Source organism: Staurois parvus, unplaced genomic scaffold (assembly GCF_062004578.1).
Source record: "Staurois parvus isolate SC_StPar_1 unplaced genomic scaffold, SC_StPar_1.0 ptg000011l, whole genome shotgun sequence".
Taxonomy (NCBI): domain Eukaryota; kingdom Metazoa; phylum Chordata; class Amphibia; order Anura; family Ranidae; genus Staurois; species Staurois parvus.
The window spans coordinates 26877861-26899988 of record NW_028317807.1 but is presented as its reverse complement, the minus strand read 5'-3'; the positions used below and the strand labels follow the sequence as shown (position 1 = coordinate 26899988).

The window sequence follows — 22128 nt, the reverse complement described above, 5'->3', positions numbered from 1 at the left end:
GAATACAAGAGAAAAGCCAAGAGAAGCAAAACCGACACAAACTGAAGACAAAACTAGTGAGAATCCTAAGTATTAAAATGATTCAACTTAGCTTATGGCTATAATTTTTCTTGGTAATCCTATGCAATATATTATGCCATTTAGGCTTTGTTATGTAGTCAATATCACTTGCTTTATATTTGTGGAAAGACATCTATCTATATAATTATTGTGCATTATGTAGTCATTACGCCTATAGTAGAAAACTTTCCGTTTACAGAAAAACTAGAGCCAATTGACAAATTTCATTGTTATATTTGAACTCAGAATGTGAAATTCATTAAGAAATGGATCCTTTTGTTTCCAAAACTGGCAAAAAATAAAAATTTGTTGAACAGTGTAATCTATTCATTAGTACACAACTTTCGAGATCCAATAATGACCGTTCTTGCAAAATTACCCAAAGGGACAAAACACGAAAATTTTTCTCGGAAGATAACAGAACAAACAATTTTCATTTGATCAGTACACTTTTTGTCTGTAAAAAATTGGGTGACCAAAACCGCACATTCTCAGAAATATGGAAATAACCCAGAAGGAAAAAGGACAAGGAAAACAATCTTCGTGTTCAGCATAAATGCGTTTAAATATGAAAAACATTGTTTTCAGTACATGTGGAGAACTAATCTACATGCGGAGACCAATGCATGAATACACCATGACACTCCTAATGGGTATAGCCGAAGGTGTGGCAAAGAGAGGGGGTCACATGTATATGACATCACTTCTGATTACACAATGGTACGTTGCTACGCAAACGGGAAAGTTGTACTGATTCACATGAGAATTTTCGTATGCTTAGCATTCGTATTCGATATGAAAGTAACATGCAAAAAAACCCACAAACTATCATTTGTCCTATTTTCTCATGGTATATACTAGGCATTAGACTGTACATCTTGGGGAAAAGAGGCATGCATTTGAGATAAACAATATTGCAGCTTATGAATATACCGCTCTGCTGACCTGCTTCAAGAATAGAAAGGTTCACTTTATTAGTGATTACCAAGGTAAGAAAATGATTTATTAGGATGCTGAAAAAGGGAATTTACACTGAGCCCTTAAACCGGTATTACTCGGGTCATAAGTGTCACTAATCTCTGGTAATAAAAAAATATATGTTCTATTCAAGTATGTATTCTTTGTTCCAAAAAATACCTTCTATTGCTCTCGGCCTCCTCCAAATCTCAAAACGCCTTTCTTTTTTGCTGCTGACTTCCTGTTGGGTGGCTGCGTCATTTTCCATTTCCCACTGTAAGTAGGATGGGAAGCCACCCTAACTTGCTCGCTCCTGGGATGGACTATAGGATCTGTAACAGGCATAGAGTAGTACACATGACTGCAACTAACTTGCACTGCACATTCCAGATAAACTGAAGTAAGGGGAGAAAGGGTTCACATGGCTTACAGAGGAAGTAACAAGGAGGCAGAAAAACACAGTAAGAAAATATTTAATGAAAAATGGATTACAGAGCCATTAGGTAGTGGATATGTATGGATTATTTTTGGACAATAAGGGTGTCTTTTAGTGTCGCTTAAATATAAAGATATATGTATATAATACATACTAAATAATTAGTGCAGAAACCACCCTAGTCACTTGAAATACTCAAAGGAAATGATTATATTTTGAAATATACAGTACAGTGATGGATAAAGAGTAACATATGAGCATCACCCTACATATACAGTGCCTTGAAAAAAGTAGTCATTTCCCTTGAAATTTTCCACAGTTTTGTTTGACATCCAAAGACGTAAATGTGTTTTATTGGGATTTAATATAATAGACCAACACAAAGTGGCACATAATTGTGAAGTGGAAAGAAAATGCTAAATGGTTTTAAACATTTTTTACAAATAAATATCTGAAAAGTTTGGCATGCATTTGTATTCAGCCCCCCTTAGTCAATACTTTGTAGAACCCCCTTGCGCTGCAATTTTAGCTGCAAGTCTTTTGGGTATGTCTCTACCAGCTTTGCACATCTAGAGAGTGAAATTTTTACCCATTCTTCTTTGCAAAATAGCTCAAGCTCTGTCAGATGGAGAGCGTCTGTGTGCAGCAATTTTCAAGTCTTGCCACAGATTCTCAATTGGATTTAGGTCTGGACCTTGACTGGGCCATTCTAACACATGACTGTGCTTTGATCTAAAGTATTCCTTTGTAGCTCTGGCTGTATGTTTAGGGTCTTTGTTCTGCTGTAAGGTGAACCTCTACCCCAGTCTCAAGTCTTTTGCAGACTCTAACAGGTTTTCTTCTAAGTTTGCCCCGTATTTGGCTCCATCCATCTTCCCATCAACTGACTAGCTTCCCTGCCCCTGCTGAAGAAAAACATCCCTACAACATGATGCTCCCCCCCACCATGTTTCACGTTGGGGATGGTGTGTTCAGGGTTATGTGCAGTGTTCGTTTTCTGCCACACACAGCGTTTTGCTTTGAGGCCAAAAACTTCAATTTTGGTCTCATCTGACCAGAGCACCTTCTTCCACATGTTTGCTGTGTCCCCCACATGGCTTCTCGCAAACTGCAAACAGGACTTCTTATGGCTTTCTTCTTGCCACTCTTCCATGAAGACCAGATTTGTGGAGTGCACGACTAATAGTTGTCTTGTGGACAGATTTTCCCACCTGAGCTGTGGATCTCTACAGCTCCAGAGTTATCATGGGCCTCTTGGCTGCTTCTCTGATTAACACTCTCCTTGGCCAGCCAGTCAGTTTAGATGGATGGTCATGTCTTTGTAGGTTTGCAGTTGTGCCATACTCTTTCCATTTTTGGATGATGGATTGAACAGTGCTCTGTGAGATATTCAAAGCTTGGGATATTTTTTTTATAACCTAACCCTGCTTTAAACATCTCCACAACCTTACCCCTGGCCTGACTGGTGTGTTCCTTGGCCTTCATGATTCTGTTTGTTCACTGATGTTCTCTAAAAAACCTCTGAGGACTTCACAGAACAGCTGCATTTATACTGAGTTTAAATTACACACAGGTGGACTCTATTTACTAATTAGGTGACTTCTGAAGGCAATTGGTTTCACTAGATTTTAGTTAGGGGTATCAGACTAAAGGGGGCTAAATACAAATGCACACTCCACTTTTTAGATATTTATTTGTAAAAAATTTTGAAAACCATTTATTATTTTCCTTCCACGTCAAAATTATGTGCCACTTTGTGTTGGTCTATCACATAAAATACATTTAAGTTTTTGGTTGCAACATGACAAAATGTGGGAACATTTCAAGGGGTATGAATGCTTTTTCAAGGCACTGTACCCTACTGTTGTTATGCTAATATCTTTGGCTCTTAAATGGAAGAAAAAATGCCTGTACATAGGCAGAACTGGCCCTTTTTTTAGAATATTTTGGAGACCTTGAATATCTTGCACATTTTTACTTAGTTTCTTGAGTAATGGTGGACACACATGAGCTAATCCTGTCCTGCAGCTGATGTAAACCTGACATGAACCGGTGAACAACTACTATATGAATTAGCTGTGAAACCTGAACTTCAGCCTGCATCGCACATGTGTGAATTGACTCTTACCTATTGTATTTTTTTGTGCAGTGTGACATTTTGACTCCTGTGCCATCACTGTTCTCTCCGCCTTTTAAAAAAAGACATACTAGGCAAGAAAGGTTAGAGGTTTTTTTTTTGTATTACCCTTACCCAAAAAGCTGTTTCCATCTGAGAGCAGAGAGTATAACCCTACAGGTTATGGTGAGGAGGGACTTATAAAATCAAAGTGCCCTCAACTCAAATCAGCTTGTAGCACAGTGTGCAATGGGATCTGCAGTTTTGCTGTTTAGGGTGTAAAGGAATGATTTGCAATGGCTTCGTCCACTGTCTTAAAATGAAAAAAAATTCTGTGATTTTTGAGAGATGTGATGGACTGAGCATTGTATTTACCTTCAGTTTTAAGAAGGCTTTACAGTTGAGAACAGATAAAGAGTACCATTGAAAATATGTCTCAATGTCTGCAAAATTCATATATTGTACTATTTTGTGCAGTCTGGCATTTTGACTCCTGCTCCAGTACTGTTAGAGTAATCTTCTGTCTGCCTTATTTAACTGAAATACTAGATAAGAAAGGTTTGAGTTTTATGTTCTGTATAATGAATCTGTTGGTGATACAGCTGGAATCTTTGAAGCTTGTTTTTCAGTAAGATTATTTTCTCTTTCAGACATTCTGATTTTCTTTTAAGTATATAAGCCTGAACTCTCTTCTACAATCTTGGTTTGTCAGTCCTTCTCCACTGTGCCTTAAGTGTTAATTTTCAGTGTTGAAGTAAAAATAAAATTCTCATTTATATTTTTTTAGAACCTAATGATGAAAGCGGAGCTAATGTAGATGCCTCAAAGATGTGGCGAGAAGACCGTGAGCAGTTTAATCGGATTGCCCGGCAGACGGTTCAAAAATCTTTGGGATTGTGAAAAGACTCATCAGTATTTCTTCCGAACAGAGATTTCTCCATGTATTTCTGCCACAGAGTTACTTTCAGGCAATCCTTGTAATGCTGGGATTATTTACATTTTTTTCTTTGCTTGCAAAATTAGCTTTTTGGATGTTTTTGCACCATTACATTTGTTTCCAGTTTCAGCGCATTATCGCACCTCTTTGTTAAGTGGAGGTTAATAACTGAACCATCTTGTAGTTCTCTGTATAAGACTCTGTTGGAATGATTGCACACCTTACCACCTAGATCCACAAAGGAACTTTGGACACTGGAGTTTAACAGATTTTTGCTATACAAACTCCCTTACAGTATTTTTAAAATTACATAAATGTCTAAAATGTTTTGGAACATGGCTTTATATCTGCTTGAAACTGTATGCTAATTTATTTCTTGGCATTTAGTCAATAAATATGAACAGTTTCATAAATTAGTGATAATGGATTTGGGTTAAGATCCCATAGGAAAGGTTTCTCTTGAATCTTAAACCTTTTCATTGTGTATTTAGCAGAACTGTGCAAATTGCATGATTACATATAAAGTTTATTTTTTTTAAAAGGGTCCACATCTTCTATACAGTGTTGCAGTTTATGCTGTTTATTCTCAGATATTTTTTCTTGCTGACAATCCAGCACCGCATACATGTTAGAAGGCCTGAGCTGCCATAATGACATGCTCTGCCACATCTTTCTGAAATAAATTATTGATATAATTATGTGTACATGTGCGTGACTGCCAGTCTGTTTGGTCTGTAATTGTGAGGGTCAGGTTGGGCTCATTAGTGCATTTAATTTAGAGTCCTGGGCAAGGTCAACATCACAGTTTGATCAGCAGTTGGAAGCTAAGACAGCTGAAACATTTAATCGCCGCATGATCTTTTTCATCAGATGTGCACATAGGCACCTCTGGCTCTGCTTTTATCACTAATGCACCCCCTCCCTCTGGATAGGTCATCTGTAAAGGTCTGCTAAATCCTAATGGTACACATAAACTTGCACATTAATACCAACATTTGCAAGGCTGGTCAATGACCATCGGATGTCAGTATCTCCAGTAAGCCCTTTGTCACATGCTCCTAGCAAAAAGCATTTGCATATCCTAAATTTGTGTTAACATTTTATGACTCCATTAATAAGTGACTTTACCATATTTTGAATTTAAAAGATTGCAGTTGAAAAAAATAAAGCTTGAGGAACAGAAAATTGATTCCCATTGACTTTTTTTAATACAGGTTGCTGAATGAAAATGATCTCTTGGATGATTGATGTAGGTGTACTCTCCAGTTTTTGATCTATTTTGTGTTTATGCATTGATGTGTGAAGATTGTATACATTTATTGTAGGCTCTCCCAATGCATATACTCTCTATGGCAACATGTTAGTATAAATCTGACAATCACACCTATATGAGCTTGTTCGACATCCCATTCCAAAACTATGGAGTTGGCCCCCCTCTTTGTAGCTGCATAAGCCTCCACTCTTCTACATAGACTTTCTGTAATATTTTGGAGTGTGTCTGGGAGAATTTGTGTGCATTTAGTCAAAAGATCATTTGTGAGGTCAGGTACTGATGTTGCATGAGAAGACCTGGCTCACAATTTGCATTCCAATTTACCCCAAGGGAGTTCATTGAGTTTGGAGTTAGGGTTTTGTGCAGGCCTTTCAACTTCCTCCACACCAAGCTTGGCAAATTGTGGAGCTGGCATGTTTGCTGTAGCATTATCAGTATCATTCATTGGAAACACGTATCAGCATATCTTTAACCAATAATAGTGTTCAAATGATCTGCACCAGCTCTATATATTTAAAGCTATTGTCAGAAGAAACCTATCGCCTATGTTGAGATAAAGTGGGGAGCTCCATTACTGACCTCTCCTTGTAAACATGTAAGCTGAATGGCTGTCTTGTTGATCCCCATGTCCTCAGAACTTCACTTGACCTGGAACATGTTCTGATTTTACTTAATGCTTTAATTTATTTCAGGTTAGTGATTCTGAAACCAGGAGAAGCCGAGTAAATAGTATTTTTTTAGAATCTCTTTACTTCTAGAAGAGCACAGGTTTTTTGTTTGTTTTGTTTTTAGGCTTGGATAATATTGGGAAGTAAGAACCTTTGCTGGGTTTTATTACTGACTGGATTCCTGCTAGGGGGCTTTCTCCTCACTTCCTGTGTGGCTCTCTGCATCTGATTGGTCTGCTAAGTGTAAATCTTGAATCCAGCCAATGGTTTGTTTTTTTTATATTTGAATATTGTGGTAAAAGTTAGAAATACTGCTATGAAGGGGTGTTCCCCTTATTTTCTATCTATTTGAAGAGTCTCAGACATAACAGAAAGTTAAAAGAAATTTTTAGCAGAGTGAAAAATGGTTAGAGGATAAGTTCACCTTTGTAAAAATAAATAAATGCACATCTTTTTGCAGGTAAATAAAAGTGCATATATTATTTTTTACTAGGAGCCTGCAAAGCATTGCACCTGCTATCAGCAGACCTCAGATGCAATCTCAGGCTCCTGCAGACTGTCAGTGTAGCTGTCTTCCCATACCTCATATGTGCAGTCAGTTACTGAATGGCAGGAAGCATAAAAGAACTACCTGGAGCGCTCAACAGCACCCTGGTAGTTAATTGAGAAATACAATCCGGCAGCCGCAAAGGCTGTAGGACTTGTAGTCCTACAATTTACAGAACTCACTGTAAATGAATGAGTGCGGGGGCTCTGCCCACCTGGCCGCAATTTCTTTAAAATTTGCTACAGCGGGTATGGGAAGAGGATCCCCGCCCCACTGTCATAACGGTGGACTGGTGGGTGACTACTGCAACAGTAACATGTTATACCTTGAATACGAATGTCACATGTTACAATGTTTAAAATTTCTGTAGTGTATACAAATACATTGTATTCTCTAAATTTTCCATCAAATATAAAACAGGAGACTGTATCGCATTAATAAATTATATCTAGCTCCAAAATTGTGTACACGTGTGAAACTGCAAAAAATATGAAACCCATAATTGTAGTAAGGCAGCACATCTGCAGGTCTTCATACAACTAAATAGGGCCCTACAATAATTTTTTTTTTAGCTCTGGCATATATGTTGACATTTAATTTGTAATGGTTGTATTCATATGTATCCTAACTGTGTGTTGGCAAAGATTTTTTTTTAATATTATTACTTAACAGTAATAAAGTCATAAATGGGCTAACATGCCACTGGAACAGTCCTGGGCTCACAGAGTGTTTTGGTGATATGGGGCATGTCCTGTTCATATTATTTTGCTTCATCTACTTTCTGACACTGTCCTCACTATTTTTTCTTTAGCTTTGCAAGGGTTTCTTACAGGTGCTTTTGCCTTCTGTAATTTTAAAAAAACATAAGCAAGCTAACTAGCTTCTGAATAAACTGACCCTAGAGCGTGCCTGTTTATTTGTGCTTTGTCATATGTTGGCTGCTTGTACATCTGAAAAATGGTGATATTTATAGCTTCTAATTATAAATTCAGGTTCATTATTGACTACTGTATTCATTATTCTTGCATTTTTATGTGAATCGTGCAGTGGTTTACATAGTATTTAGAACTATTCACATCACTCCATGTCCCAGGGTACGTAAATCTAATATTCCTAACACATTTATAACAGCAAATACATATGCACATTTTAATCAGAAAGCAAATCTATGTATGCATACTGTCTGTGATAAATGGTTAGTTATTCTCTTGAACCTTAATTTGCATTATTCCTGTTTATTAGTCAGGGGGTTAATAATACTGTATGTGAACTCTTTTATATCTATAGTATTTGCTTTAGGTTAGAATGTTTATATTCTTCCTTTGTTTTTTTTCTTCTGATAAACATGTAAAAGAGATTAGTTTGACTTGCATAATCATATTAATATTTTTTGATGATGTAAAAAAAAAAAAAAAAAAACCTTACTACTATATATCATTTACTGTAGATGTATATGGCTGTAGTCATAACTGCTCATTGCATATGCAGGCTGTGGCTTTGCTTTACTGCTCCTTATTGAAATATAAGTCTGAGTCACAAGACTCTTCAAAAATTATTTGCACTGCCCATGCAGCCTACAGTTAAACCATAGAGATGGAGTAATTGCAGTGGCCCATTGTGAGCGCTCTAGAATTTAATATAGGCAATAGAAGATCAAGCTTGTAAAAATGTGAATATCATAAAAAATATTTTGAGGGCAACCCAAACTATGGCAGTGAAAATACACTATACATTCCCTTTAAGCTGACACACACTAATCTCATCTCCACATCCTTGTATAGTATTACATTTTGTTCAATTAATGGTGTTTTATTTTAAATAAACATTACAAATTGAGTCTAGTTGGATTATTCCATCCTCTGCAATGGATTTCAGTGCAGGTATTTGAATTCAGTCTTCGTGCTTTTTTGACTAACTGGTTTGAGTGGGATGGACAAAAAGAAACACATCCCTGTCTTTCTGTGGAGCTTGTGACCTCTAATACCAAGAAAATACAACTTACTGATTTTTGGATCTGATCGCTAAAAAAGGCAATTTGTGTATGTAAATACTGCATCAAAACAAAAGTTCTGCAAAGCTCTTGCTGTTTTTTCTTTCTCTAGAAGCAGTCACAGCCTGAATTGAAAATTCTATCTCCTGCCAGCAAGCTGTAGAAAAGGCTTTTGCTCTTTTAGTAGAAGCAGTGGTCTCTCTACAGAGGTCTAACACACCCCTTGCTGAAGAAGACCTATAGCTCTTCAATCAGTAGGGGGCATGTGTTTTGTGAATTGCAGAGCTATAGGTCTGACTCAACAGGGGATGTGGCAGCCTCTGCATAGAGACCACTGCTTCTACATCAAGAGCATGTGTCCTTCTCTGCAATGTGCTGGACTGTTTGTCTTGGAATATGCTTAACTGATTTAGGCATTTTTCACATGGGAAGCTGGGGGACAGTAAAAACAGACAGCTGAGTTTTATGGCCCCCCAGCTGCCCACCCAAAGTGTAAGAAACTTGAGGAATGCTGATCACATACAACAGCTATGACGCTTTGTATTGTGGCCATTGCAAATATAACGTGCCAATGCTTGGCTCACAGTTGTGGTGCATTAGTCCTGTTGTAAAATAAATAAATAAAAACAGGTATTCAGGGAGTGGAAGGATTGTCTTCTGAACACCTGACAGCAGCTGCATAACTGCCCTCTGAAAAGCAATCCACCACAGAATGCTTTTCAGAGCATTGTCTAGTGTATACCTAGCCTAGAACGGAAAGGTCAATTGGGCTTTAAAGCTAAAAGCTAAATACACCATTGAAATACATACAGTATATGGAAGCTGTTTTACATGACAGAACATTTAAACATCTGTCCAACTAGTTGTGAGATTTATACAGCCCTGATAGACAGTCTGGCTTGACTAAAGCTCCGTACACAAGGCCGAATATTGGGTGGTATCGGTTGGTTCAACAGACATCGGCCGACATTTGGCCTATGGGGGCAGCCGGTTCGACAAAACGTTCATCCGGCTTCCTTTCAAAGGGGCATGACTGAAAAAGGTCTGCCGATGGGCTTCCAATCAGCACTCTTAGTCAACAACAGAGTGCTGACCGGTGTGTTCTGGCCTGGGGGGGGGGGGGGGGGGGAATGGGAGGGTTGAACACAATAGCACAGCAGGGGAGATCACTATACTGTTTATGGTGTGAATGAGGCTAAGTCTGCTGTTAAGCAAAACTCTGCTAGGTCACCCCCCTACCTTAGGCCTGTGATTTGGCAGTGAAGGATCAGAAACATACTGATTAAGTCATTTGTCAGCTCTCCCATGACCGTATGTTTCATGTTGTATGAACATGCAAGACACCTTATTGATGAAATCTACTACCCTTACCTCTGTCAGTCTGAGTGTGGCTGCACAGGGGGTTGCAAGAGGCTGAAATAAAGTCAAATTCCAGTTCTTACACCTAGTTGCATTTTAAAATTATCAGATCTTTGGTGCATGAATTTAAGGACACCCTTTTAATGCCATTTTTAATCCAAAATAATGTTTCTCATGTATGGGTTTCATTATGAAAGTAAGGGAACATAATTTGCATGGGTCATTTAACCATAGGACAAAACTCTTGTTAGCAGATTTAATTGAACCAGAAACTAACTCTCCTGCGCTCTGAGACCCAAGAAGGAGTGGGTAGATGGAACCAGAACTGCAAATTCGACCACCAAAGCTATGGGGTTGTGCAGCTCAAAACAAGGCTGAGGAAGCCCGACCAGTACTGCGAAGCGAAACAAAACAGAATGCGCACCAACCTTGCGCATTACCTCAGTAAACCAAATTTTATTGAATACAGAATGAATTCATCAGAGCTCAAATGAAGAAGGGACCCCCTTTGAAACGCATCAGTTGTATCCTGAGTGTCTACCCCTTTGATGGGACTCGCGCAGGCTCTACTATTCTAAAATTCCCTTGAGGACTTACATGCTTGATTTGCTTCGCTGTTTGCGAGTATCATTCTGTAGCCAATAAAATTTGGTTTACTGAGGTAATGCACAAGGTTGGTGCGCTTTGTTTTGTTTCGCTTCACAGTAGCAGCTTTCATTACCTGTAACCTTCTCTTAGACCACAGGCTCAATAAAGACTCTTGCATTGAGCAGAGCCTACAACCCCACCCCATGCTTTTTTGGGTTATGATGCAACATGAGATTGTACTTATGCAATGGTACTTGCACACAACCTATTTTGCCTAAATGGAAACTCACTGAGATTTAAATGGCATATCTATAAATGCAAGACATACCAGCAGCAACGTCAGTACTTAGATCTCGTTTCTTGGCACTAAATTGTACTGATTACCATTTGTGCTTAAAGCTGACAGATTTAAACTAAATAATGCAGTTGAGTATTACAAATTGGTTAAATAGAAATAACCCCCACAGAGCTGGAGAGAGAAGATGAGCATGAGAAGCCAGCCAGGCTTTGCTGCAGTGCACACATGCCAATAGAGAACATGTTGACTGGAGGAGAGAGATAACTTATTATTGTACTGCCTGGTTTCATTGTCCAAGGAGCTGGTTGAGGACATGTCCTGGACAAAGCTGTGCTACAATTGCAGTGGAGGTCCAGGATCTGGGTAAGCTGTCTGTGGTGCATGTGTCACAGTACATGCTGAACAGAATTTTAAATCCATTTACTGTAGACTAACAAACTTGCTCATTTGTTGAACAGGCTAAATATGGATGGGCACATCTCTGCAGGAGGGGAGAGCACCGAAGTGCTCATTGGTATGATGGGGGGCGAATGCTAAGGCGGGCATTGGTGTAGGGGCCAGTGAAGTTGGGACATGCAGGAGAGTAGGTAAGAGCAGGTGGGACGATGGAGGTAGGCGCAGTGGTGAGAGAGTGTGGGCTGGAGTCCAGGAGGAGGATGGGGGTCAGATGCAGTGGTGAGAGTGGGGGCTGGAGTGCAGGAGAAGGATGGGGGTCAGATGCAGTAGTGAGAGTGTGGGCTGGAGTGCAGGAGGAGGATGGGGGTCAGATGCAGTGGTGAGAGAGTGTGGGCTGGAGTGCAGGAGGAGGATAGGGGTCAGATGCAGTGGTGAGAGAGTGTGGGCTGGAGTGCAGGAGGAGGATGAGGGTCAGATTCAGTGGTGAGAGTTGGCTGGAGTGCAGGAGGATGGGGGTCAGATGCAGTGGTGAGAGAGTGTGGGCTGGAGTGCAGGAGGAGGATGGGGGTCAGATGCAGTGTTGAGAGAGTGGGCTGGAGTGCAGGAGGATGGGGGTCAGATGCAGTGGTGAGAGTGGGCTGGAGAGCAGGAGGATGGGGGTCAGATGCAGTGGTGAGAGTGGGCTGGAGAGCAGGAGGATGGGGGTCAGATGCATGGGTGAGAGAGTGTGATCTGGAGTGCAGGAGGAGGATGGGGTCAGATGCAGTGGTGAGAGTGGGCTGGAGTGCAAGAGGATGGGGGTCAGATGCAGTGGTGAGATTATGGGCTGGAGTGCAGGAGGAGGATGGGGGTCAGACGCAGTGGTGAGAGAGTGGGCTGGAGTGCAGGAGGACGGGGGTCAGATGCAGTGGTGAGAGAGTGTGGGCTGGAGTGCAGGGGGAGGATGGGGGTCAGATGCAAAGGTGAGAGTTCAGTAGGAGTTACAGCTGACAACATATTGCAGAGGCACCACTCACCTCCAATCCTGCATCCAACCACCCCCACCCCGCCATCTCTGTTCCTGAAACATCCTCACCACCACTGCACTTCTGGTCGTAGCTACTGCAGCCACTATATCCGGCCCTCCCCTCACCTCTGCCTGTCCAGCTACAGAATGCTTTGTATTTTGTGAACCTATTCACAAAATACAAAGGCTTCTGGGAATGAAGAGGGGAGGGGGCGGGCACAGCGGCTGCTGTGTGAGAGAGTAGTGTCTCTCCTGTCAGAGCCCTGTGAGTGTAGTGACAGCTGTGTTCTTGGAATGCTAAAACAACTGATATATAAATTAAAGAGAACAGTCCACAAAGTGGCATGCACCTAGTTGGACTTAACTCATAGCATGTCAACACATTTTACAAAGTGGCTGAATTACTTGAATTCAGCTGTAAATGATGTAATCCTAATAACCTGCCTGCCCATGTTTCTGGCAGAGCCAGAAACTAGTGGGCAGATCTCACCTCTCCAGTCTTGGGTGATTTTGGTAGGAGTAAGATGCAGTCTCCTAATGTCCACACAAGTGAAACATCCATTCATGGTTGTATTATTTCCATCGTTGCTGCAGTTTATGTAATACAGTGCAAGCGCTTGTCTACTGTTATTGCTTGAACCCCGTACCAGCAGTTAGTAGATTCATCAAATATAAGCTGTCATGTTATCCCCTGTGGATATCAGTCATTAGTTTTGGTTTGTCAGTAGTTTGGCATACATCTCTCTACTTGGGTGCCTCACCCTCTGCATAAAATAAAAAAATGAGTCAGATGTAACCTCTTTTGACTCCACTATACGATTGTATGTATTGCGTGTTTGTACTTGCACAATATAACATTATGAAAATTATTATGAAGCATCTTATGCACAATCATTTAATAATATTTTTTTATGGTAAAATGTACTTATCCTCACAATATTGGCAGCAAATATAATAACAATTGTGTTTATTATGCAAGAACAGGAATGTATTCATTTTTAAACACATTCTTTTGTACAAGCATTTACCTTAACCACTTCAAGTCCGGACACTTTCATCCCCTTCCTGTCCAGGCCAGTTTTCAGATTTCAGCGCTATCACATTTTGAATGACAATTGCGCAGTCATGCAACACTGTACACATGTGAAAATTTTAGCATTTTTTTGAGACAGATAAAACTTTATTTTGGTGGTATTCACCACTGGGATTTAATTTTTTTTGCTATATAAATGAAAAAGTCCAAACATTTTGAAAAAAAAAGTGTTTTTCTTATAAAATTTTGCAAATAATCTTTCTTCATAAATCTTGGCCAAAATGTATTCAGCTATCTTTTTAGTAAAAAAAAAACCCAAATTATTTTATAACCAAAAATTATAATTTAAAAAAAAAAAATTGTTTACATTTTTAGTTTTTTGTATTATTGTTTTTTTTGTTTTTTACATACTGTCACCCTATCAGTACAGTGTCACCATAGTGACACTGTACTACTTGTGGGAAGTGATGAAGATTGTTTTTTTTGTTTTGTTTTGTTTTTTTACACTGATCGCTTTTACATCCATAGAGGCTGTAAAAGAAATCTTTTCTCCTTCTCTCAAGCTGTATTCTTGCAGCCATTGAAAAATACTGTGAGAACTGTGATTGGTCACAGCTTGTCACATGGTACAAGGCTGTTGTGAATAGCCTTGTACTATGTGACCTCTGTGATCATTCACAGAATTCACAAGTAGTAAGCAATGATGCCAGGAAGTGACATCTTCTATTCATGTGATCACTGATTAGCACCTCACACAGAGGTCCCGTACAGCAATCAAAGCACAGCGGGCACTGGATCGCGGTGCCATGCGCTCCCAGGGAGCGTGCACAGGCAGTAAATGCAGAGACCGTTTATAAACAGCCACTCGCTCCTGCACTGCTCCTGCCCGGCTGTTTATGTACATGGGCCGGACGGAAAGTAGTTGTAAACCTAAAAAATATAAATTTAGATAATCACATTACCAGAATCTGCACAGCAGGACAATGCATACACCCCCAGTCTGCCTGTCAAAAGACCCGGCACTCTTCTGCTATTTTCCTCTTTGTCCCTCATTGCCATAAAATGGTGTCCCCACGCTCCCTCTCCTTTGATTGACAGCCTACATAATACTTCTAATGCACTAGCACAAGAAGTGCCTTTGTCTCTTGTGCACTCATGCACAGATCTCTCGGTCTCTCTCCCTCCCCCTCCTCCTCCTCCTGCTGCACCTGGATTGGCAGCTTTGTCCCTCAGTGTTGTGGAAGGGGAGGAAGACAGATGGTGCAGATCCAGGTGTCTGATTGGACAGGACTCGTCAGAGGGCATGGTCAGTACTCCCACAGTACGTGCCACTATGCCGGGGATGAGCACAGGGAGGAGGGCGTGTAGAGCGGGAAGGGGATTCTGGTGACATCCCTACTTTGCCACCCAAGCTCCGGACTGCTGCCGCGCCCACAGAAAGGAACAACTTTGGAGGGCAACATCTCCAAAATGGAGTGACAGAAAAATTTTACAAAGAGGCGATCAGACACAGAGCACTCAAAGATATTTATGGATGACAGTTTTCAGCATTTGACCAACACTGGGTTTACTGGAAAGAAGCACACAGGTGGCGCAAACACCTAACGCATTATCCAAGGTTTATTCAAATGTTTTAAAAGGAAAAAAAAAGTGATTGCATGAAAAGCCTGTAAAGCCACAGAGATGGTTCAAAATGATGGCAGAATGTCTGACTGGTGGTGCGGAGCTCTGAGGAAATGGACACATCCCCGAAACGCACCACCAGTCAGACACTCTGCCATCATTTTGGGCCATTTCTGTGGCTTTACAGGCTTTTCATACATTCATTTTGTATGTTTTTTGTCCTTATATTTTAATAAACCTTGGATAATACGCTAGGTGTTTGCACCACCGTTTTTCCAGTTTCGTTGATCTCCCAATCTAAGGACGGCTGCATCATTTGGACTTTATCCATAGGTCATCTACACACCTGAATCCCTGGCTTGTTTATGGCATTGACCCCTTTGAGGCGCTGGAGAGTTAGTACTTTTGTCTAACATTGGGTTTACAACCACTTTAACATTAAACACTTAGTAAAACTGGAGAATGTTGCTTTGAAACACTTGACATGGTCTAAAACTATACTGAATATAATTTTCCTCCAGGTAGATATGCCCTGAATCTGATAGTCCTGCTTAACTGAGACCTGCCATAGCCTTGGGATACTGAACAGACTCCAGTTCTTACAGTATATTTACTTGTCCCAATTACACTACCTCTCAAAAAGTTGCTATTTGCTGTTAAGGTCAACCATGACTATTAAAGGCCAATAGGAACCCCCATCCTCAAAAAACCGTCGCTGGCCCCCACCTGTTTGAATAACTTAGGATCCATCTTCCTGCTCCCGTTTGCCTCCAAGCTTCTCGAGCGCCTTGTTCACAACCCTATGAACTACTACCTCACCGACAACAACCTTCTTGATCCCCGACAGTCTTGCTTCCGCCCACACCATTCCACAGAAACTGCCCTACTAAAACTCACTAATGACCTACTAACTGCTAAAACCAACGGCCATTACTCCATACTCGTACTCCTTGACCGTTCCGCTGCCTTTGACACAGTCGACCACCCGCTCCTCAGTAAACTCCACGCCATCAGCCTCCGTGACTCTGCTCTCTCCTGGTTCTCTTTCCTTTCTCAGCGCACTTTCAGTGTCACATACAATTCCTCCGCTCCGCTTCCTCTTTCTGTTGGGGTACCCCAAGGTTTTATCCGTGGGCCCCTCCTTTTCTCTCTCTATTCCTCCTCCCTGGGCCAACTGATAACCTCCCATGGCTTCCAATACCACCTCTATGCTGATGACACCCAGATCTATCTCTCCACTCCCCAGTTCACCCCCTCAACCTCCTCACGTATCACAAATCTACTGAGCGACATATCAGCATGGATGTCACATCATTACCTTAAAATCAATCTTTCAAAAACTGAGCTTGTAATATTTCCTCTTCCCCGATCCCCCACTCACGACTTTACCATTAAGATCAACAGCACAACCATTGGTCCTTCCCCTCTTGCCAAGGTGCTAGGTGTCATCCTAGATTCTGACCTCTCCTTTGGGCCCCACATCCACTCACTGGCTAAATCCTGCCGCGTCAACCTCTGGAACATTTCCAAAATCTGCCCCTTCCTGACCTCTGACACCACAAAACAACTCATCCACGCCTTGGTTATATCCCGCCTCCATTACTGCAACTCCCTCCTCACTGGTTTACCGTTACACAGGCTATCCCCCCTTCAGTCTATTATGAATGCTGCTGCTAGACTCATACACCTTACCAACCGATCAGCGACTGCTGCCCCTCTCTGCCAATCCCTCCACTGGCTTCCATTAACCCAACGTACAAAATTCAAAATACTAACCACAGCTTACAAAGCCATCCACAACACTGCCCCTAGCTACATCGCTGACCTCATCCACAGATACCGCCCAAATCGCCCACTCCGCTCCTCCCATGATATCCTCCTCTCTAGCACCCTCATCACCTCCTCCCACGCTCGCCTTCAGGACTTCTCCAGAGCCTCTATGATAACATATGATAGCAACATAGGCTCTATGATAGCCTCTGTTCAAAGAAGGGTAGGCTTCCCTGCAGAAGTGAGTTTTCAAAGATCACCTAAAGGCAGACAGGGTGGAGGCTGACCGGACATGCTGTGGTAGGGAGTTCCAGAGGATGGGTCCTACCACAGCATGTCCGGTGAGCCCCCACCCTGTCTGCCTTTAGGCGATCTTTGAAAACTCACTTATTCAGGGATGCCTACCCCACCTCCACCTAAGAACTGTACTTGAATCACCTCCACCAGATCATCCCCCGCAGCTATCACCATTGTATCACCTCCGCCTTCCTTTAGATTGTAAGCTCCACGAGCAGGGCCCTCCTATTCCTTCTGTACTGAAATGTATTGTAATTGTACTGTCTCCCTTATATTGTAAAGCGCTGCACAAACTGTTGGCGCTATATAAATCCTGTAGAATAATAATAATAATTAAGCTTTGGCAATACAACCTGGAATCTGATTGGTTTCTATGCAGAGCTACACCAGTGTTTGCACGCTCCAGTTTTAATAAATAACCCCACATGGTGTCAGACAGTACGAAATCCATCCAATGGCGACACAGGCAGCACTATATCCGATCTTCAGTCCTTGGACTATTTTTCTGGTATCTTTATTTTTTGAATGACCCAGATTTAAAATCTGTGAAAATATAAACCACTTATTATGAACACTGTCTTCTGTCTGAGAAACCTATTTCGTATATTAAAACATAAGAGGGAGATTTCACATTAAAAACTCTTGAAGCGGCCATCATGTGAAGCTTTTTTAGAATGGTTTTGCTGCTTATCATATTCAGTTTTCTTGAAAGATCCAACTAATTTGATAATGCTGTAGTGTGGGAGCTTAAAATGAACACTTGCCATAAAAGTGCTTGTTATCTACTGCATTGATTTTCAAGCATGCTTCAAAATCTGTGTACAAAATCCTTTCAATGGTATAGCAGTTGAAAAAAAGAATCATCCACATTTGTTTGCAAATCAGAGGGAATAACAGGCGATATAAGTAGGATTGTAGTTGCGTCTGAAAAAAAGTACAGCTGTTTTTGGTAAGCCCAAAAGTAAATTTATCCAATCACATAAAGTGTTACTAAACCTACCCACAGTAAAATCAGTCTGTATATGTAGTAAAGCATGCTTGTTATACTCACTGTAGAACCTAAGGGGTTAATCCTCTGCATTGTTTAAAAGAAGTTGTTTGATCCTGTCTTCTGTGATAATCCCATTCTTTTGCTGTTTCCAATCCCTCTGCCATAGCTAGAGCAGCAGTTGTAAGTCTGTACATGCTCTGTTTGGTGTGTATTGATAGAGTTTTTGGGAGGGTGCATGTGATTGGCACAGGGCCAATCAGTGCTGTCCAGACAGAGGGTTAGGGGCATGCAGCCTCATAAGATAGTCAGAGGAGAATAAAAACTCCTCCTACAAGATTAGCCAGTACTCGGCTGGATTGAAGTTATAAGACTGGTATATACTGCTGATGATTTAGCAGTTTATATTCACTAAAATGCCATGGTGTTGTCATGACGTTTCGGTGGTTTAAAAGAGTCTTCCTTCATCAGGGCTTGATACTGTTGAACAAAGTTAAAAAATTAGATGGATCCTGGTAATACGTATGATTGCTCCAGATGTTGACTAAGCCCTGGCTTTTTACAATAAAAGAGTTGAATAAAACTGAATTTAGACCTTATACATTCTGCTTTTTGTACTTTCTTCATTGCACACCCAATTTCTAAATTTCACCCTTGTAATAATTAGGGGTAGATGATATTACCCCATGTAAAATTCCTGTGGCTCCTGTTATCCAAATTTTCAGAATGGCCCTTAACCACTTGCCCTCCAGAGGATTTACCCCCCCCCCCTTCCTGACCAGGCCATTTGTTGTGATACGGTGCTGCGTTACATTGACAATTGTGCGGTCACGCAACGCATCCAAATGAAATTTACGTCCTTATTTTCCTACAAATAGAGCTTTCTTTTGGTAGTATTTGATCGCCTGTGCGGTATTAATTTTTTGAGCTATAAACAAAAAAACCCCAACAATTTTGATAAAAACAATATTTTTGACTTTTTGCTATTAAACATGTCCAGTAAAAAAAAATAAAAAAAATCAAATTTCATGATAAATTTAGCCCAAAATGTATTCTGCTGCATGTCTTTGCTAAAACAAAATACCAAGAAATAAATGTAATAATATAATAATAAATGTAAATTAATTGGTTTACGCGAAAGTTATAGCGTTTACAAATGGTGGTATATGTACTGGAATTTTTTTATTTTATTTTCTAGTAATGGCAGCGATCAACGACTTATAGCGGGACTGCAGCCGACATTCTGACACTGGGGGTAACTGACTTGGTGTCACTGACATCCCCAGTCACACCAATACAGTGATCAGTGCTAATAAAAAGCACTAACACTGCACTAAAGGCACTGTGCTGTTTCATTGTAAGCACACTGCTTTGTATGGCTCTGTTATGCAGAGTCATACAAAGTAGTGTGCAGGAGCTGACGGGAGAAATCTGTGTTGTTTATACTCGGGTCTCTCCATCGTCAGACATATTCCGTGATCATCGTGTGCGGGTGAGAAATAGCAGGCCGGGACCCGGTGATTGACAGCCAAGGCCGCGAATAACGGCGTGGGTAGGGTGGTTAAAATGGTCATACTTACCTGCTCTGTCCATCTTTTTGCACAGGGAACCCCAGTTCTCCTGGGGACCCCCACTGGCGCTCTAGGCGTCTCCTCATCAAACCGCTTGCAATAGGGGCATAATTACCGTCTCGCTCCCGAACTGCCCTACCTGTGGCCATTGACACTGACAGTGCAGCTTTGCCCCGCCCCTGATCCCTCCTAATATCATTTGATTGACCCATTGGCTCCTGCAGCTGCCTGGGTCTCAGAAGAGGGAGAGAAGAGTGCACCTAGGCACAATGCTAGATCCCTGACAGGCTCAGGTAAGTGTTTAGATGGGGGGGGAAAGGAAAAAGTGGGTGAGTTTTTTTTACCTTAATTCAGGGAATGCAAAGGTAGAAAACACCCAATGTTCAGAACCACTTTAATGTTTTTTACCTTAAAGAGAAGCTCCTGACATTTTTGTGTTTAATAAAAGTCAGCGGCTAAAAAAACTGTAGCTGCCGACTTCTAATAAACAGATACTTACCTGTCCCAGGATCCAGTGATGTGCTCACCCGAGCCATCCCGTCCCTCAGTCTTCTGTCCCCGGCATCTCAACTGTTGGCACGCTTGCGGCTTCACAGCTGAATGTGCATGCTCGAGCCGTGCTGCACATTGTGAATGGTCTCTCAGTGTTCTGGGACCTGTTACGTGTCCCTGAAGAGGAGGGAACAGAAAGAAGAGAGAGGCCGTACCTGTCATAATTAGGTACCTGGTCCCCCCCCCTACAAAAAAAGGTGAGGAAGAGGAGGGGGTAGAAAGCATTAAACTGGAGCTTCCTCTTTTGGGTGGAGCTCTGCTTTAATGCACTCTCTGCATTAAAGTAAATAACCCCTCTGTGTCCAAGATCCCCTCCAGCCCCCCCCCCCCTCATATTTATGTCTGGATCTATATATGCAGATAGGGGGGCTTGTAGAACGAGCACACACTAGTGTCTCCATAGGAAGCGGTTTCCTATGGGGGCACTCACTGAGGCGGAGGAGCAAGAAGTGCTGGCAGGGGACCCAAGAAAAGTAGGATTGGAGCTGCTCTGTGCAAAAACCATTACACAGAGCAGTTAAGTATAACATTTTTATTATTTCTACAAAAAAAACCTCAAAAGGTTTCGGGTCACTTTAATCTCATTCTGGGAATATGCAGAACAGGTGTTCCCAGGTTCCAGGAACCACCCTCAGTAGGTTTCAAAATAGGATTTAGTATGGTATGGAATTATGTGAATACAAACTGAAATCCTGTCAAAAGGCTTTTATAAATCTTAGAGATTTTTCAGACTAATTTTATTTGCCTGGAGTTTCCAGAAGAATGAACCCCTTCCTTCCCAGTCCTGGCATAACTTTAATAGGGTCTGTACGCCTGGGGGCAGGAAGGATCAGTTGATTATGTGGCAACTGTGATTGGCTATCAGTGAGCCAGTCCTGCTGACACCTGATCATTAGTATGGACCAAGAGCTGTCTTTTACAGCTCGTTCACTGTGCAGTGAGAATTTCTGCACAGAAAGCTCTGTGGCCCTATGGATGCATATGTGTAAGCTCGAAAGAGCAGGGCCCTCAATCCTCTCATGTTTTGCATTGTATTGGTATTGTTCTGTCACATGTTCTGTCCCCCTCTGTAATGTACAGCGCTGAACGAACTATTGGCGCTTTATAAATACTGTATAATAATAATAATATGTGTGGTGTGCAGGCATTAAAGCCTGCCCAATTTGCTTCCAAAAATGTGTGTTATGGGGGCTTTCAAATCAGACAAATCATATTTTTAGTTAGTGTGAATGTAAAGAAGAATGATTAGATGTCCTGTCAGGTGTTACTGCTATTTGGGGCTCTGTTATAGAGATTTCCCCTCACTTACGAGGGTGGTATCAAAAAGTTTAGAGGCTAGCTCTGTTTACAAGAAAGTACTTTATTTATCTACATTTACACACGATCACCTTCACAATGGTCCCCTTGCACAGCAATACAGTGCTCCCAGCATTCCTGCCACTTGTAGAATGTGTCCTGGAAGTCTTCTTTTCGAAGCGCGTCAAGCACCTTCTGCTATTCGAGCTGGATCTCCACAGTGTTGTCAAAATGGCTGGATCTTCATCTTCGGGAAGAGGGTGACGTCTGCAGGAGACAAATCTGGTTAGTAGGGTGGGTGCGGAAGTGAGATCATTACAGCCTGGGGATGAACCTGGCAGCAACACTGCGCATGTTCAAATCACAC

General features: G+C 41.4%; 1 protein-coding gene across 1 annotated transcript in view; it reads left to right on the top strand.

Moving 5' to 3' along the window:
* UBE2G2 (ubiquitin conjugating enzyme E2 G2) overlaps positions 1–8830 on the top strand; it is a 103286-nt gene extending 94456 nt beyond the window's left edge. The window contains exon 6 of the mRNA XM_089671867.1: positions 4357–8830. Coding sequence (XP_089527993.1) covers positions 4357–4469 — 113 coding nt within the window. The 3' untranslated portion in view covers positions 4470–8830. The remainder of the gene's footprint in view (positions 1–4356) is intronic.
* Positions 8831–22128: the final 13298 nt, after the last annotated feature.